At 36.6% G+C, this 21,016-nt stretch overlaps 1 protein-coding gene across 1 annotated transcript in view; it reads right to left on the reverse strand.

Annotated features, from left to right (window-relative positions):
• Positions 1–20,288, reverse strand: part of LOC128231886 (tRNA (guanine-N(7)-)-methyltransferase non-catalytic subunit wdr4-like) — an 85,897-nt gene extending 65,609 nt beyond the window's left edge. Inside the window, exons 1-3 of the mRNA XM_052945139.1 lie at positions 20,132–20,288; positions 19,400–19,474; positions 13,497–13,661 (exon numbers count right to left, since the gene is read on the reverse strand). Coding sequence (XP_052801099.1) covers positions 13,497–13,661; positions 19,400–19,474; positions 20,132–20,205 — 314 coding nt within the window. The 5' untranslated portion in view covers positions 20,206–20,288. The remainder of the gene's footprint in view (positions 1–13,496; positions 13,662–19,399; positions 19,475–20,131) is intronic.
• Positions 20,289–21,016: the final 728 nt, after the last annotated feature.

Here is a 21,016-nt window from a genome sequence, read left to right on the forward strand (position 1 = left end):
CCGGGAGAGAGATCCTGCAGACAAACTACATTCTAGGAGAGAGATCCTGCAGACAAACTTCATTCTGGGAGAGGGATCCAGCAGACAAACAACATTCTGGGAGAGAGATCCTGCAGACAAACAACATTCTGGGAGAGGGATCCAGCAGACAAACAACATTCTGGGAGAGATCCTGCAGACAAACTACATTCTGGGAGAGAGGTCCAGCAGACAAACTACATTCTGGGAGAGAGATCCAGCAGACAAACTACATTCTGGGAGAGATCCAGCAGACAAACTACATTCTTTGAGAGAGATCCTTTGGGAAGACTACGTTAAAGGAGATGTCCTGCAGACAAACTACATTTTGGGAGAGAGATCCAGCAGACAAACTGCATTCTGGGAGAGATATCCTGCAGACAAACTACATTCTGGGAGGGAGATTCTGCTGACAAACTACATTCTGTGTGAGAGACTGGCAAACAAACTACATTCTGGGAGGGAGATTCTGCTGACAAACTACATTCTGTGTGAGAGACCTGCAGACAAACTACATTTTGAGAGAGATATCCTGCAGACAAACTACATTCTGAGAGAGATTCTGCAGACAAACTATGTTTGTTTGATTGAAAATGTTTGTTTTTTATTTACAGAAATAATGAATGCAACACTGTAAAACAATCTTTAGCACCGACTTAAAACAAAGTATTGCTATTGAATTCCTTTTCTTTTACTGTAGAATTTGTGTTCACCGCAAGAGAGGACTCTAAGACATATAAACAGATTTTTCAGGAAGATAGGCCAAGAAATCTTTAACTGAAATCTTCCTCAAATGTTCACCATACAAGGAGCATTATCAGGGCTGGATCATACGGCCATATTTCACATTCATGACACATTCCACTTCATTTTTTCCACATCCCTCACAAGCGCTATCACAGGCAAAGATAACAGCCTGGTTGTCTTGACAACCAGTCATGCTTCCTCAAACACAGATCACCCAGCATCTACGCAACACTGATTACTTCCATATAGAAAACACTGGCTTTTTTCATGGGAAAGAAACATGCTATGATTGTACTGGGTAGGACTGTAATTAAAATAATTCAAAGCAATTCTAACGGGAAATACTCCAGAATGTGTGCTCATTTACGAACAAACAAGAAAAAAAAAAGAGATATTAACCTGACTGCAATGGAAATGGATGAAAGGCCTTTGAATAACTATAAATTTACATTAATAGGATTCCTTTGACATTACAGGATACTCCCTTATATGGAATATAAGATGAATGCAATATTTTTTTTTTATTTTTTTTTCATCTGTTAAACTTGAACAAAAAAGATGGGTTTTCATTATTCAAAATAACTATATAAAAGCATTTAATTTAATTAACAATAAATCAGTGTTCGAAATTCGCGGTAGCCCGATAGCCCAAGGCTACCAAATTTCAGCTGGGGCTACCGATTTTCCACAGAAACTAGCCCGACCGGGCTTCCGTTTTTTCCTTATGTGAGTTAAAAAAGACCATGCCAATTAAATGCGTAACACATCGTATTTTATTTTTCGCAAAGCCTTATTATTTAAGAATGCGTCCTTTAAGGCGACTGGAGCGACTAAGTCGCCTTGACAACGGCGAGGTCGGATTCGCCAAAATTTACGATGATCAAAAAGCTAATTGCTCTGCGATTCAGGGCTCAAGCCATGTGCTGAATGTTTGTTTATTTAATCAATGAATATAAACACATGTCAAAATTAATTAATGCCCGAAGTGACAAGTAATTATTGATCAGTTTTTAACCAGTAACTGTGTCTGTTAGCAGCAGTCAAACTCTATGACGTCAATAACTCCACCCATTATGTAAATTAACGGATGACATCGGCAGTTTTCGACAACTACGATGGCTATGAAAATCAACAATGCTAAAATAGCAATATCAACATTGATATTTTATTTATTTCGTTTAAATATATTTTATTTATTAGCTAAAATAAAAAGAAAGATATTTAAGTTTGTAATGTGAACTGAAAATAATCATTCTACAAGCATCGTCTTAAATGCGCAGGAAACAGGTGCCCGTTTACTTCCTGACAAATTTAATCAAAGTGAAAGGAGAACTGTCGGATATAGTTAAATCGTTGTCAGTGTACAGTACAGTAAGGTTCTATTTTATACCTTTGAATTGCTTTGCCATTTATTTTAAAGAACAATTATAGGAATATTGGCAATATAAACATCAATATATTTTTGTTGTTTCTTCCGAAACTTGAAAGTGAAACTGAAAGTTGAAGAGAAAAATGTCATTGCACAATCGCTGGGGCATATCGGATTTGACAAGGATGCATTGGATAACAGAACTTAAAGTACATGCATAATTCTTTCCATTAAATAATTGATATGTCCAGAAAACATGTTTCTCTTTTTATTACCTTTTTGAAAACGTTATTATGCATCAGTCAATTGTAACCACGGCCCCTCCAGTACCGGGGAATAGCGGGGACTTTGACTTTCGGTCCAGCCAAGTCCAGGTAAAAACCCCGCCCTGCGGGGACGAACTGATAAGTAAAATCCCCGCCAAATGCCCCCGCACCCCAGAGACCCTAAGTAAGGCACATTCCCCACCGCATTCACCCGGCACTGCGGGGCCACCGGGAAGGTAAAAACACGACCCATTTCCCCGGCTATCCCCCCGGACCTTGGGGGGCCGTGGTTACAATTGACTGGTGCATTAGTTACTGAACTTTTGATGACTACACTATTATATGTATGACTATAATTTATTATTGAGGCATTGTTCAGATTGGGGAACATTTATTGAAACTGTATGAGCGTGCTTGATTAGATGAAAGGAATCGTTGTGGAATCATATTCAAACTTCCAAAAATTATTCCGATCAAGTGATACTTTATAGTGTTTAAGTTTGGGCTAGTGAAATTGGTTTCGGGCTAGTAAAAGTTCCTATCTGGTAGCCTGAATGGGCTAGTGGATTCAAATCCGAATTACGTACACTGATAAATTCATAATTGAAATTCATTTGTGTGGTCCACCATTTGAACATAAAAAGCTTATGATTATAAGAGTGGTCATTCAATATGTGGCATTAAGTGAACAAGTTTAAAAAGTTTTGTGTTGAATTATTTCAAATATGATATTCATTATATTACTACTTATTTGCCAATTTAAAGCACTAAATACAGAAAATGATGCTACATGTATTTCACTGGTTAAATATCAAAAAAGCATAATCACATTATTTCATGCTCGCCACTTCATTTATGCATAAACGTCATATCATGAACAAACATTCCAAACAACAACAACTTGAGCCTGTGGCCAAAGGCCATGTACTTGCATACACAAATGACATTGTTTTTTGTTTCCTTCAATGCTTTCTTAGACATTCAACAAGATGACAATTAGGCGCTATTCATCATGACAGAAATTGGATTTCTCTACGGACATTTTGTACATAACTGGCCAAAAGACTGTCCAGTTCAGCCTAATCATGTGTAATTGTCGAAGACAATAATGTTACTCGTTAAAGCTGCCAGTCTAGCTATGTTCGGTCATCTGTTTTAACACGGTTTTGGTCCTCAGTCCAAATTAATAAGTAGATTATTGCTGACCATATGCCCTTTCACTCCTTATATCGACAAAGTGGTGGTCAATTCCAGCATGATTATTTAGTTTGTGAAGCAACCTAAACAAATCATCTTTACAGCAACCTTCCTGTTACAGTTGACTTCACTTACAGTAAAAGAATGTTTACACTAACTCAAATTTTCTGTGATCTTTGCTGAAAATGTCATTTTATATTACAGAGCAGTTAGTCAGCCGATGTAAGGAATAACAAAGACAAGAGCGGTCACAGACAGCTATATCCCCCGCCTCATGGGGACATTTTTTGTAACAAAAGCCAATCAATGGTAAGGGTAGTTTCTCAGGAACATAAGAAATGCGTAAAATTAAGAAAGGGCAATAACTCTTTCAAAAAAAGGTCAAATTGCAAAAGCCTGACAATATGCACTGTGTCACTATATAGTCATAAACGTAAGAGAAGTTGCGAAGAAAAAAAAAAAAAATGTAAAATAAACAAAGGGCATTAACTCTTTCAAAAATGGTCAAATCAGGAAAGCCCGACAATATCTGCTGCTTTACTTTATGATCATCAATCTGTGAAAGTTTGGTAGAAATCGCATGAAAAACGTAAGAGGAGTTGCGAAGAAACCAATTTTAAATGTAAAATAAACAAAGGGCATTAACTCTTTCAAAAATGGTCAAATCAGGAAAGCCCGACAATATCTGCTGCTTTACTTTATGATCATCAATCTGTGAAAGTTTGGTAGAAATCGCATGAGAAATGTAAGAGGAGATGCAAAGAAATGAAAGTGGGATGGACGGACGGACGCACACGCACGCACACACACACACGCACGGAATCGCACCTACCATTACTATATCCCATCGCCTTTTCAAGGCGGGGGATAAAAATAAGTGCAGTGCCAAGGATCTGCCCAAGTGGCTGCCGGAGGGGGGCCAGTCTGGCCCACTCCATGGAGCACAAGCAGTAATCCACTGCTGTAGTGCGAAGGTGTGTCAGAGTGGAGCCCAACAGAGGGGGCCGGTCTGGCCACTCCATGGAGCACAAGCAGGAATCCACTGCTGAAGTGCGAAGGTGTGCCAGAGTTGAGCCCAACAGAGGGGGCCAGTCTGGCCGACTCCATGGAGCACAAGCAGGAATCCACTGCTGTAGTGCCAAGGTGTGCCAGAGTGGATCAAAACAGATGGGGCTGGTTTGGCAGACTCCATGGAGCACAAGCAGGAAACTACTGCTGTAGTGCCAAGGATCTGCCAGGGTTGAGTACAACAGAAGGGGCCGGTCTGGCAGACTCCATGGAGCACAAGCAGGAATCTACTGCTGTAGTTCCAAGGTTTGCCTGAGTGGAGCACAACAGAGGGGGCCGGTCTGGCAGACTCCATGGAGCACAAGCAGGAATCGACTGCTGTAGTGCCAAGGATCTGCCTGAGTGGAATTCAACTGAGGAGAGGGCCTGTCTGGCAGACTCCTTAGAGAACAAGCAGGAATCCACTGCTGTAGTTCCAAGGATCTGCATAAGTGGAGTACAACAGAGTGGGCCAGTCTGGCAGACTCCATGGAGCACAAGCATAAATCCATTGCTTTAGTGCCAATATGTGCCAGAGTGGAGCACAACAGAGGGGGCTGGTCTAGCAGTCTCCATGGAGCAAAAGCACGAATCCATTGCTGAGTGCCAATGTGTGCCAGAGTGGAGCCCATCAGAGAAGAGAAGCACTAATTTAATGCTGTAAAGCAAACCTCTGTTGTTTGCAAAGCATTTCTGAATGGCAAACAAACCATATTAATAATTTACTGAAATCACATGGGACACAATCAAGTATAAAAAGCCTGAAGTAAAACCTAGCACTTGTGTATCGAGAAGCCCACATAATTTTGAATTGGCTGTTAACTTTTTGACATTGCAAATATGATAACATTAATTACAAATATCGTGTGACAACATTTCAGGATTTTCCGACTTTACACCAGTAGTATATGGTTTCAGCAATCATGTAACAGAACAAGTCAATCCCAACCTACAATCGAGTAGCAGACAATGCTTTCGAAATGGACCCACTCATAGAAAAGCTTTAATTTCAGAACAAACTAATTTATTATTGCTGCCCCATTATGGAAAAGAGCATTAACAAGGAAACATCATCCATGTGTCTAGCTTTTTCTCCACTGCCTTAATCAAGTTGTCACATCTGTGTGGTTTTATTTACTGCTAAAACTGTCCCAACCATCAGCTACCCATCAATGCGAGAGCAGGTTATCAGTGACGGCAATTTCTATTCCTATCACTGTTACGCAGTACTTAACCATACAAAGACCAGAAATTCAATAGGTCTTTTCATAATAATATTGCAATCAAACAATTAACTTGTCCCCAATTATGACAAAATCCTGAAAAAACTCTGAGAACCAGACTCTGAAGCTGAAATAGCACACTTGCCATTGATCTATTGTCCAGTTACACAAAACCCCTCCATACCTACAACGTCCCATTATACAGCTTTTGTTAACACTTGAGTGCAAATATCGTAAAACCCACTTAAATAAATATGCTTATTATCACCGGTGTTTGTCTAAAACTACACCGAGTAAATAATGAGACAATGGTTGCCCTTAACAATGAATCAATGACGGATTCTGGTTTCCTAGAGCATTTTGAGGAGTGGATGTTGGGACACCATCAGCTTCCGACCGAGGGTCTCACCGCAGGGAATCCTGGCATTCGACTCCGCCTCTTCTCACACTCAGACATTGTAGCCTCTGTTTACTCTTAAAAACCTTTCTTCGAATTTCAACAGCTATTATGTACACATAATACTCGGATGATTACACCCAATGTATTCAAATGTGTTTGACATTTAGTAAAATATGTTTGTAACCATTTATATTAAATACATTGTAAAGATGTAATCAAGACCAGGGAATGGTCTGAGACTGGGCAACAACAGCAGCAAGACCATTTTTTGAGCTGCCCGCACCTGCTCTTCAGCAGCAACAACAGCAGCAAGATCATAGTTCGGAGTTGCCTGCACCTGCTCTTCAGCAGGAAGTGTAGTACAATCCTAATTAATAGTTCTGATTGTCTGGTTTCCTATATATGCTACATGTTCATCCTACACCATGTACAGGGCTTTTATCTCTGTCATTCTATCTTCACAAAAAATGCTGTACAGTTCTATTTCAGATACCCTGAACCGCCTGTGAAAGCGAAACAATCCTGTTCACCACAGTCACTGTGGTATTTTGGTGTACTTTTACAGTCGTAGAACCAATAAAGACATTATTAAATGACTGGCAGATGGCTGAAAGCTTTAAAACAATATTTTGCTGCTTTTAAAACAAACATGCATAAGCTCTTAATGTTTGGTACTTTCCAAGCTGCCATAATATTTGAACAACAATGCCGCTAAAACAATATTCTGAAAGTACCATTTGAGTAAGTAAATTTTTGTGTTCGCTTATCAACAGCATCAATTCAAACTCTTTCCAGGCCACCATTTTCGCCATAACTCAAATATTTGTTCTGCTTCAATGTCCATTGAAATGTTGTAAAAACGTTTTCATCACAAAACAAAGCAGCCAGAGTTTTAAAATGCTGAAACACATTACCAATAGTTCTCTACGAATATGGAAACAGAAATTAACAAAAGGAACATTTTAGCCAGTATTATTCCCAGAAATTGTTGAGAAAAACATTTTTCCTGTAGCTTGTCAAACATTGAAAGTGTGTTACTTGAAACTTGAATGTTGAGTAAAGTACTGGTATTGTAACAGACTCACCTCCGGAAGCGACAACGAGAAGGTTTTCAAATTAAAGAGGACATAACAAACACTGAAATAAAACATTACAAACATTGACGTAAAAGCACAAAAATATGACATAAAAAAACATGGAAGACATTTTTGGTCTCAACAGACATATAATTATCTAAAAAACACAAAAACAAAAGAAAAATTTATCTGGGAAGGGATACTTTTCTCTTAACTATCTGACAAAATGAACCTTAAATAGTCTGGTTTGTCCCAAAATAAAATTTGACAGAGCTCTGAGTCATATTTGTTCTTGATCCATGGAAAATAAGTGATCAAACTAATTTGAGCGTATTTTTTAAGTTGTAACACCCCTTCACAAAGAGTTTTACATAATGCTTCAGAGTGTCACATTAGATCAATTTCTCCATCTACACACATCAATCCCCAGGTACAGAGAGATTTGTCAAAATCCCTAGGGTCAGGTGTTTACAAGGAATCAAAATATAAAGATATGAATTTTACCAAGTCTTTATTCCAGCTTGCAGACTCGTCACATCCAAAAAAAAGCGCCTGTCAGGAATCAAGCACTGAAGATATTATAATATAATATATATATCAATATAATCCACAAATGCCTGTCCTTGTTAATCATGCTGCTTTGAATGCTTTGCACATATATCATGGGGACATCTCACACATCAGGGACTTTAAAGACATGGTGACAAGCTAGTCTAAAATAATAGATGTGTTATACAGGATTCTTCAATCCCTATTGTCTAAACGGGTTTGTGCAAAGACTGGGGTTTGAAAAAAATATTGAAATTGTAATTAAGTATTTTATGTTTGGAATGGATAAAAAAGGCTTAAATACAGATTTTACAATGTAAGTGCAAAGCTATTTTGCACAAAACAAGCACTAAATGCATGAAAACACATGATTTAACTTTCCAATAAAACCAAACTTGACTGACAACAATTATGCCAAGTGGAACAACTTGAACAAATCGTAATAACTCGGTCACCTTCGACAAGCTTCTAGACAGACCTTGTAAATTATAAGTAACAATTGTAACTACTTGGCCATGGCCAAAGTGTTCCGATTGTTGTAAAACTGTGAACTGCAGCCTTGCAGGTGCCCTTCATGTATATATCGTGATGTTTTGACAGAATGAAATGAAGAAAAACCCATCAAACTCATAATTATTCGTTGGATATTTATTTATTTTTATACAAAACTAATATAAAACTAGAAATGTGTCCATAGGACACGGATGCCCCCACTTCGATTTTTTGTCACATTTTTCAAGTCTTTTTTTGCAAATAAAGGGCCGTAACTCCTAAATGACAAAAGCGATTTCCATGGCTATCGAACTTGATCAAGATATTATGGTCACAATCATGTATGTAAAGTTTGGTGAGGATTGGACACATACTTTTCAAGAATTAGATTGGAAACATATATTTTTGAAGTATTTTTGGCAAAAAAGGGCCGTAACTCCTAAATGACTAAAGCGATTTCCATGACTATCGAACTTGATCAAGATATTATGGTCACAAACATGTGTTTAAAGTTTGGTGAGGATTGGACAAACGGTTTTCAAGAATTAGATCGGAAACAATCTTCGGGACGTACGTACGTACGGACAGACAGACGTACGTACGGACAAGGGCAACCCTATATGCCGCCACTTTGTGGGGGCATAATAACATTATCTGGTAAATTTTATAACATTATCTGGTAAATTTTATTTTTTTCATGGTATTTTATAGATGCAATATGCTTTAACCTGAAATCTCGATCAGAATAACTACCCACTTATGGTACAAAACAATTTGTATGTGAAGGATTTGCCATATCAAAAATCGTAAAAAAAAATCTGTCAACGTACAATTATTTGGTCTAGGTGACAAGCACAATGAGTTTTCCGCACGGTTCATAATCTTGCCATGGACAGATTTTGTTGCGTGTACAGTGTCAGATAAATAAAATACAGAATACATCTGAATCCACTCTGCTTTTTGTAAAAAAACTAGTATACATCTTTTTTGCTGTGGTTCAACCATAAATATCCCATGTAATTAGATTCTTGTTTTTCGAAGGGAACTCTTAAGACTTAAAGTCATACAATGCTCATCCATTTCCTCACTGAATCAATGGGCATAATTTCATAAATAGTTAAGCCAGAGTTATGACCCTTGATGTACTTATGTTACACACACGTCACTGGGAACACTTGAACAAAGCTTTATGAGAATATCTTGAACAGGTTTAAGCGTTGACATGGTCAACCTGATAATACAAAAGGCGATGACACCAAATCTATGCGTTATTTCTTTCAACGAACGATAGAGAAGATATGTGCTTCAAATATTTTCCAAAAATACAAGGTGCAGTCAAAAAGTTCCCGGACTGGTTTTATATTGCACAATCTGACGTCTGACTATGACGATACTTGTCACACATAAATCCTATTAACATTTTTACATTTTGTTAGCAAAATTAGTTACATAGCATCCATATTTGGATAGAAAACTATGTTTATTTTAGTATATAAATTGCGCTATGAATCACTTTAAATTATTAACGATTACAAAATTGTTTTTCCCTATTGCTGTTATGCAATAATTTGGCACCGTTTATCATGTAAATTTACATGACGTCATATCAATGTCATTTCTAAACACAGGCCCTAAACAAACATAATCGCTTAAAAATTATTGAATTAGTAAGCATATTTGATTGGCACAAGCATTTCCGGGACGGGGTTGACGACATAACTGACAATAAGAGAACAGGATAGTGGCTGTTTCGACAAAATGCAGCGCATCATTTCGGTAGATTGGCGGAAATTCGAACGACGATATAGCGGATGAGTTGGATCAAGCCATGGAAATATACATAACATCTTGACAATTATTTATTTCTAATCATATGTTTGTGACATTTAAGCCTTGCAGAGAGATCTCACGAACGCATTGAGAAAGAAATGTACAGACTGCGAAATTTGATCTTTCACCAAGACAAAGCTCCTGCACTTCGGGCTGAAGACACATTACTAAAAATAGATTTTTTTGGGTATAAAAGACTGCATTATCCGCCTTATAGTCCCAACCTAGCGCCTTTGAACTTTTGTGTATTTCCAAGATTAAAGGCCAACTTATGAGGACGCAGATTTTAATCTGAAGAAGAAATTTGCCGTCAGGTTGGCGGTAAGCAGCTACGAAAAGTGGTAACCTGAGTACGCACACATTTTTAATAAGTGGGTAGATTGACACAGAAAATGTATTGAATAACAAGGGAAATATACTTAAAACAAGAGGCCCAAAAGGGCCTATGCTCTACTGGCATGGCTTTTGTGGTCATATCAATCCAGAGCATGTATGTATGGGTAAAAGGCAACAGACATATAGTTTATGTTTTGTGTTTGGGTTACCTGAAAACGTAGCACGTTCAACATCTGAGACCAGAAAGTATTGTAAGCAGATTAGTTGCGTGAACTATTTTAATATGTGCCAAGTAAAAGTCATCTGACAAAAAAAAATGCTTTCAAAACTGTACTCATAGTAAAATTTTCTGTAGTTTTAAAAGTTAAAAAAAGTTGGTCAAAAGGTCAAAGTCAAGGGCATCCTAGGACAACATTGATCAATTTCAACAAACATTCACAATCAATTGTGCTGAGATGGATGCACGAACACACAAAAAGATTTTCAAACCTTTCCAGATTTATGTTTACCAAACCTGTGAACCCTGGGTGTGGCCAGTAATGACACCAGGTGCATAACTTAAACATTCACAATCAATTTTGTTAAGATGAATGCGCAAACTACAGAACTTAAAGCTAAAATATGGCCTTTGGGCTTTCAACAAGAACAAGGCAGAGTAATTCACAAAATCAACTGCAGAAGCAAAAAGCAAATTGTCTCTCAAAATCCTAGACTTGCAAATTGTCTCCCTTAACTTTAGACTTGAATTAACATATACATGTAAACTTGGCTAAAAATAGAATTCGCTCATGCAGACCTGGCTAAAAATAGAAAGCATTTCTTTAAAACTTTCATGGCCCATAATCTAGGCATTCATGGGCGGATCTTGCTGGTTTTCGAAAGGAACCAAGCTCTAATGGATATCTAGATACTGTACAAGTTTCATCAAGATATAATCAAAACTGAAGACTGTATCGTGTTCACAACCAATTGTTTACACAATAGCATTTTTTTATACTATCAAGGGCCATAATCTAGGCATGCATGGGCGGATCTGGCTGGTTTTCGAAAGGAACCGAGCTCTAATGGATATCTAGATACTGTACAAGTTTCATCGAGATACAATCAAAACTGAAGACTGTATCGTGTTCACAAGCAATTGTTTACAGATGCACGACCGCACGGACGCACGACCGCACAGACCCACGGATGCACATACTACGTACACATTACCATCGCATAAGCTCTTCTGGCCTTTGGCCAGTAGAGCTAAAAACATTGACTAGCATACAAGCGCCTACACTGACATAATTGCATTAGTGAATGTTAACAGTTAACGTCATTTCCGTACGAAGTGATCCGTACAATGTGAGTTATGTTTATAAGCTATGTAAAAAATGATTGTTTTATGTGTGATTAAAAAGTAATATATGTACAGTCTAGCAGAATATAGTTTTTGCTTTAGTTGGATGCAATTTTATTTTTTCTAATCCAAAAACTGTCAGAAGTGTAAAGGCAGTCAGGGAATTTTTGCTTGCACCTCGTAAACAAGCATTCAAATAAAAACTATATCTAGTAAACATCAGTAATTTTGTGCCATGATATATTATTAATCATTGACAAATACTGCAATCGGTTTGACCAAGGTCCCAACGGGTCTGTGTAAACATGACCCTTCCGCCCCCAACACAAAGCCTAGCAGCAACACAGGTGGCCCCAGATTTACAGGCTCGTCAATTCATCACAACATCCCAGCATCATAAACATTCCAAGCATAAGGACAAAAAGGAGCCCATTCTTCACACAGATTTATAACTGACTGTAACACAAGCCTGACATAGAATAATTTCAATATGTAACGGCTTAAACAAATGTGGATACTCATGTCATAAGAATTTATTTCCAAATAAGAGTAGAAATACAGCAATAGTTTGTGGGAATACAAACTTTTCTAAATAAAAGTATGCCCTGGTACATATGTATTTAGAACTTATTATGCATTTCCTTTCAACTGCAAATGAAATGCCTGTGTCACATCGTGTTCCTCCCATGTGGATATATAATACAGAATACTGTGAGGAGGGAATGAAAGAGTCACAGATGACAAATATTTGTCTCCAGCCAGCTGCTAGAAACATGAATTTTCCCTTTCCAGAACAAATAGCACTGACATGCTTGAAGGTGAGGTATAAATTATTCACAGGTTATTTTAATTGCTTCCTCTATAGGACATATTTCATACTACATGAAGCAATTTCATGTACTGCTTCTTTACTATCGAAACAATTTAAAACATGTATTATTGAAGTCATAAAAAGGCGTTTACATCAACAATTCAGTATTTTAAGAAACAAAAAATACAAAATAACACAACTTCACAGTTTAAATAACAAAAACAAAAAAATGACAAAACAAACTTTCATAAAAACAATAAAATTGTTTAGCTTTGTTAAGTATACAATGGAAGAACTAAGAATTCCATTATCCAAGTATTACCAATGCTATGGCAGAGAACAAATATTTCATTCTGGTAACTTAAATGTTAACACCATACGTTAACAGCAATTCAGAAACTGGAAAGATATGGTGACACTGTAATCAACTAATAGATACTTTTCATTAACAGGGTAATAATTCATATTTGCAGGCTATATAATATGTGAGTAAGAGATATTATAAACAAAACCACGTCCAGGGGTTGTCACCTGCTAACAGAACCAAGCTATCTATGGAAACTTTGCAATAAAATTGAGATGGAAAAAATCAATAGCAGTTCTGGCAGTAAGCCTGTACTTCAGTGTAGCACACTTCAGTCTTGTACAAATATTCAGCTGTATCCCAATTATGGCCATGACTTATTCCCACATCAAGCAGCTGGGATGCACTGAGAGTAACCATGAGCACTGGTACATTACTAGCAGCGTTCATGTGAATCACCTCAACATGTTGGTTAGAACTCAAACTTACCTGGTGCATAGCAGCTCATATTCGACACCCGTTTTGTACACATGGAGTTGTTTGAAGTCATCAGCAACAGCGAAATAATTTCCTGACTTTGAGAATGCTGCTGCAAGAGCACAGTTGTTGGGAGTTGTGATCTTCTGTTTGCCATCACCGTGTGGGGGGCAATCCCTGCAGAGACACAAAACACAAATAATCCACACACATCACACAACAAATCCTGCACATACTGTCACATAACACTGTCAACTCTCCATGGCAGACAAGCTTTTCTGCAAGAATGATAGATTCAATATTCTTGTCTTCATATAAAACCCTATTTGTCAATAAAATTGACCAGTTTTCTGACTCAAACCTTATATCTTCACATCAGAAAAGCCACAAACTTCCATTTTACAGATAGTTCCCCTGTAAAGTCAATAATTTTCCCTACAAAATATTGATGTGACACAAGAACTCTATCCTAAGGGATTATACAATGGTATGGATTTACCATTGCACCAATTATTTTCATTCCAACACTTTTCTCAAGCCCCCAAACAGTTCAATAAGTCAATGCAAGAATCATTACTTTGGCCATACATCAATGAAATATGACAACCCTTAATATAAGTCAATGTAAAAATCATTAGCAAGTTTGATCAAGGACAGAAGACCATCACTAGTTCACAGCACAATTCTGTCAGTTATTAAGAAAAAAGCATGGTACACAACAAAATTCATAATTATGTTAGTGTTTGAAGAAAACTGCAGCTTTGCAAAAATCAATACAGACATCATATTAGTAGAATTTCACTAATTGATCATATGATTCTTTTGACCGAGTCTTCAATCACTGTAAGACAATTTTTTGTAGAAAGGAGTTTAAATGATGCATTATTTCAATTTATTTTGTGATGAGACAGTGTTTTCTTTCCAGCCTGAATGCATAAAGTGCAAAAGGACATACTTTAACAAAATTGTGGACCTGTTTCAGCTTGGAGACAGCTTAAGCAGATAGAATCATGCTTTGTCTATACCTCTAATGAATAAAACACCTATTTTCTTAATTACAGAATAAACTGGGCAATTTCGTAATCAGGATGCTTTTCTCATAAACAATCAGTTCTTTTCAATATTGATTATATAATTGGACAAGTTTTATGTTATCAAAGTGGAGGATGGATGACAATTATGACCGATGAAAGCTGTAAATAATGGCATCTGAAGACTGAACCGGGGTATACAAAATTGTCAAACAGCTTTTAAACATTTATTTCATGTTTCAGTACAAATATAAAATTATTATTTCATTTGCAGTAAACTTACATAACCATTTATTTACAAAGTTATAAACCTTTCCCAAGGTAAGTGACACAAGTGCTATCACAGGAATGTGAAAAATGCCCCCAAAAGGTCTTGCTGGACAAATAGATATTTGTATTTGGGACTATATAGACAGATGGCCTTTAGTATATAACATATTTGCATGAAGACCTTTTATATGCAATTTGAAAGTATTGATCAGTTTTGAAGAGCAAAGGATGAACACAAAAAAGTCAAGGTAAGATAGAGTGGATGTTCATTTGTGTCTGTTTGTACTTTTAGAAGAGACTGTTGGGCATTTTTGAGCTTGTATGTGGACAATTAACTTAAGTTAGAGAAATATTTGCCAGGAATCATTTTTAATGAAAACCTAGAACAACAAGAGCCGTCGTAAGACAGCGCGCTCGACTACGCCGCTTTGACTTAGAGTACAATAACAATGTAATAATACCAAGTTTGGTCTCTTTATGTCAAACCTAACTAAAATTATTCCATACATAAGGTGACTTTGATGCTGCCCTCCCACCAGCTCGCCCAAACAATGACGCAAGTCATTCAAATAACTTGATTTCCCATTATGAAAATTGTGGTTAAGAATATACAAATATGCCTTTCAAAGGAAATTAAAAAAAAAAAATTAAAAAAAAAAAATCCAGGGCCATAATTTGTATTTAGGCTTAAAACGGAGTTATGTTTCTTGTTGTAAGATGGTCATAAATAATTTTGAATTTTATTAAGTGCATTTAATGAACGGTATAGAAGTTTTTTTATTAAAATCCCAACTTGCCCTTAACTTTTACTTGCCTAAAACTTTAACCTAAGTCAATCAGGGGGCATAACTTGTATTTAGGATAATATGGAGTTATGTAACCTCATTGTGTGATGGTCCTGAACAACTGTGTGAAGTATTAAGTCAATTGAATGAAGGGTATAGAAGTTATTAAACAATATCCCAACCTGCCAAAAACTTTAACTTAAGTTCCATAGTCAATCAGGGGCCATAATTTGTATAAAAGATAATATGGAGTTATCTAACCTCATTATGTGATGGCTCTGAACATCTGTGTGAAGTATTAAATCAATTGAATGAATGGTATTGGAGTTTTAAGTGAAAATCAAAACTTGCCCTAAAACTTTAACCTAAGTCAATCAGGGGCCATAACTTGTATTTAGGATAATATGGAGTTATGTAACCTCATTGTGTGATGGTCCTGAACAACTGTGTGAAGTATTAAGTCAATTAAACAAAGGATATAGTTATTAATAAATATTCCAACTTGCCCTAAAACTTTAACCTAAGTTCCATAGTCAATCAGGGGCCATAATCTGTGTAAAGAATAATATGGAGTTATCTAACCTCATCATGTGATGGCCCTGAACAACTGTGTGAAGTATTAAGTCAATTGAATGTAGGGTATTGGACTTATAAGTGAAAATCCCAACTTGCCCTAAAACTTTAACCGGACGCCGACGTCGACGCCATGGCGAGTAGTATAGCCCACCTATTCTTCGAATAGTCGAGCTAAATAAATGGTATGAAAACAGCAACAATTTTATCATAAAGAGAATGAAGACATTAGATAACTAGCATTGGACTACTTTTAATAAGATGATGTAGGTAAATTACTTATCATATTTACCTATTTGGTATCCATTATCAATAGGGGTCATCTGCTGGCAGTGATCAAACTGCTGACCAAGTATGAGGATCACTGGCCCAACTATTCATCAGTTATTGACCTTAACCTTTGACCCAATGACCTCAAGGGTTCATCTGCCCTCATGACCAACCTGCCTTCCAAGTTTGAGGTCCCTAGGCCTGAGCATTATTCAGTTCACTACAACCTTGACCTTAACAATGATTTACCACAGATCATCCTACCAAGTATGAGATCCCTGATAATAAGCATTCTTTAGTTATTGATCAGAAACAGATTTTCAGCTCAAGGTCACCCTGGCTTTGAGTCAAAGTTTGACCTTTGACCTACTGACCAATAAAAAAATCAATATGGTTCATCTACTGGTCATGGCCATGGTCATGGGCCCCAGCATTCCTGAGCTATTGATCAAAAACAGATTTTCAGCTTAAGGTCACCACCACCATTGATCCAATGACCTCAAAATCTATAGGGGTCATGAACTGCCAACCAAATTTTATGTCCCTGGGCCTAAGTATTTTTCAGTTATTGATCTGAAACAGATTTTCAGCTCAAGGTCACCATGGCAGTCACCTTTTATAAACTATCTCAAAATTAATAGAGATCATCTGCTGGTCATAGCCAACCAGCCTACCAAGCTTGACGTCCCAGGGCCTAAGCATTCCCAAGTTATTGATCTGAAACAGTTGAAACGGACAGTTGGACAGACAGACGGTCCAACAACTATATGTAGTTTATCTGGAGCATAAAATATCACTCCAAGAAGAGAACTAAAAATGCATAATCTTCTGTGCATCTAAAATATTGTTTCTCACCAATTATTGCCAGAAAACACAACAACAGTCTCATGTTGAGGGGTTGCATAAATGTAGTTTTGCTGAACTATATTTTACATTAATGGTGCACACCCATTGTTAACATTCTTTTAACATTACAGTTGGCATCCAAGCTTTACGTTCCCTTAGCATTACAGTTGGGACCCAAGGTCAACATTCCTTTAACATAACAGTTGGCACCCAAGGTCTATGTTCCTTTAACAATACAGTTGGCACCAAAGGTCTATGTTCCTTTAACAATACAGTTGGCACCCAAGGTTTACGTTCCTTCAGCATTACAGTTGGCACCCAAGGTTAACATTCCTCTATTATTACAGTTGGCACCCAAGGCTAACATTCCTTTGATATTACAGTTGGCACCCAAGGTTTAAGTTTCTTTAACATTACAGTTGGCACCAAAGGCTAACATTCCTTTATCATTACAGTTGGCACCTAAGGCTAACATTTCTTTGACATTACAGTTGGCATTCAAGATTAACCTTCATTCATCATTACAGTTGGCACCCAAGGTTTATGTTCCTTTGACATTACAGTTGACGCCAAAGGTTAACATTCCTTTAACATTACAGTTGGCACCCAAGGTCAACATTCCTTTAACATTACAGTTGGCACCCAAGGCTAACATTCCTTTATCATTATAGTTGGCATCCAAGGTTTACATTCCTTTAACATTACAGTTGGCATCCAAGGTTAACATTCCTTTATCATTACAGTTGGCATCCAAGGTTTACATTCCTTTATCATTACAGTTGGCCTCCAAGGTTTACATTCCTTTAACATTACAGTTGGCATCCAAGGTGTACATTCCTTTATCATTACAGTTGGCATCCAAGGTTTCCATTCCTTTATCATTACAGTTGGCATCCAAGGTTTACATTCCTTTATCATTACAGTTGGCATCCAAGGTTTACATTCCTTTATCATTACAGTTGGCATCCAAGGTTTACATTCCTTTAACATTACAGTTGGCATCCAAGGTTTACATTCCTTTATCATTACAGTTGGCATCCAAGGTTTACATTCCTTTAACATTACAGTTGGCATCCAAGGTTTACATTCCTTTATCATTACAGTTGGCATCCAAGGTTTACATTCCTTTATCATTACAGTTGGCATCCAAGGTTTACATTCTTCTAACATTACAGTTGGCATCCAAGGTTTACATTCCTCTAACATTACAGTTGGTGCCCAAGGTTTACAATCCTTTGACATTACATTTGGCACCCATGTTTAGCATTCCTTTACCCATGTTTAGCATTCCTTTAACATAATGAAAGTATGTGATATTCACAGATAAAACAATGCTTAAATAAATATTTTTAAGTATCGGTCAATGGATTATATAAAAAGTCTGTGGAATTGATGAGATTTGAACCTTTTACAAGTTTTGTGTGTGTCAAACAGTCATGAGTGCTACCAATTGATCTATAAGGGATTACATTATTGAACAAAGAAAAGTTTACTTAAATCTAAGCTAAATCTCGCATGAATTTCCCCATGCAAACAACATATTTTTTTTCAATTAAATCTCCACCAGTAGACAAAGAATTGCAGAGTGTAATCAAGTACCTGTGGGATTTGACAGTGTTTTAATTCACAAAAACAATTATTTGTAACATTAATATAATAGCCAGCTGGCTTACTGAAGTTGGCCTCAGAGCATTGCTATATGTGTTTGGCATACAAAAGAAAGCAGCATTAGCTAATACATTCAAACTCAACTAAGTGAAGCCCATTCATGTTTTACGTTTATTAAACCAATCAATCATATTTTAAAAGTAATTAATTGGCTGATACTTGTTAAACATTAAAATCATTTTTACAAATCATTGGTACCAATCACAAGGCAAGACAGCCTGAGGAAAATTATATATAAGAGTGATCCATATTAGCTATACAACAACGATTGAATATATATAGCCAGTAAGTTAAAAATATATGGCTTGCACCCCAAAGTTTGGGGTCTTTAATGTTATATAATTACACCATCACATTTAAGAAAGATTATGATAATATGAACATGATAGGTTGTTGTGATCTGATTCATACCTGTATATACCTAAATATGGAATCATTCTTGTCAGATATTTTTTGTAAAACTTGAATGTACCTTTCTATTGTGTCCTCATCTTTATCCTGGGTTTTGGCATTTTTTTTAACTGGAAGCTTTTTTTGGTCTTCAACACTGAAAAAAACACATACAGCTGATTCCATTTACTGTTTAACAAGAGCTATCACAGTAAGGTACCATTAATAATACGGCCATTGTCGAAAACTGAGTCATTTAATAAAAAAAAACATTATTTAAAAAATTGTTAGTGCTGTAATTACATAACACTAGAAGAAGTTTAGTCAAGTAAGATATGCATTAAGGTATCTAATATAACTTTGGGCGCACATGCTAAAAACTGTTCCAACTGTTTAAAAGTTGATTGCTACAATTTTGGTTTACTAGATTTATTTTTTATTTATCAAGAACTTAGTGAATGGTTTCTGGAAAATGTGTGCAGGAAATTTGACACACATGTATCTATCTACTATTTCCCACTATCAACTGGTCATTCACAAATTTACAGTTTTCTATCTGCTCAACAATGCCAGTAGGAGGAGTCAATAGATTTGTTCACCTATTAATCACATTAACTAGGTGTCATTCAATGTGAACATCGATCAAACAAATCGATACTATGGTCAACATTACACGCCTACTTTGTAACTGTGAAAACATGTGTCACAGTTATCCGTTCTCATAGCCATTGAAATCACCAAAACACAATGACATTGAAACTTCATCAACAGTATGTATTGTTAAAAAAATGTTCATGAAATTGCAACTGTTTACCCGTTGCAGAATGTCAGTAAAACATCACCGCATATCACAACAATTCGACTGCCTTGGGCTCGGATCATCGCCATGCTGTGTCTCTTACATCATCAAAATGTAAATATTGGTCAAGAAAAAAATAATATGCAAGAACAAACAGCAATGGTCCTTTTTGGGGACAACTTATACAGCAACACTAACATATGACAAACATGGTATTCGATTGAGCATGCATACCTTAAGTAGAAATTATTGTTTAAAACATTCAATGTACTAAGCGATTAAATTATAAGCCCCGCAAGAATAACAACCAAAAAGTAAACTCTTTTACCTCAATTATAATTGTCAAACAAGAAAATGAATTAAACAACATTTTTAGTGGGGGACCTTATACCAATATAATGTTTGGTTTGGCGTGGATCGTTAATACGCTTGATATTCTACTGATTCTGTCTTATTTGTCCCTTTAGTAAGTTAAATCATGTTGCTCAATCAATAACTGAACAGATGCAGTTACATAAATCATATTGTCGTTTAAAGTTGTCTTTCACCTATGTCGATGATAACATTATCATCTAGCCCCAGGAGTTCTAAAGGTAGAAAAGGCGTGGTCAAAGGGTAGCCGAAATTAACCGGCAGATGTCGTGATCTTTGCACAGTGTCGCGTGCCCTTTTGTTCGACGCACACCTGACATTGTTTAAATCAAGGACAGCTCAATTAGAAGAAAGGTGTGAATAACACATACCGGGTAACGGTAACAACTGTTCATGAAAGCCATCTTTGTTTGTCAAAATAAATTATTATCGCCCTCTTACATTAATCACAAATTATTATCTAAAATATACATATTATTTTGCTAATTTTTTTTTCGCAAAAGATCTACCACTTTTCATAATAAAGAA

This window comes from Mya arenaria, chromosome 4 (genome assembly GCF_026914265.1).
Source record: "Mya arenaria isolate MELC-2E11 chromosome 4, ASM2691426v1".
NCBI lineage: Eukaryota > Metazoa > Mollusca > Bivalvia > Myida > Myidae > Mya > Mya arenaria.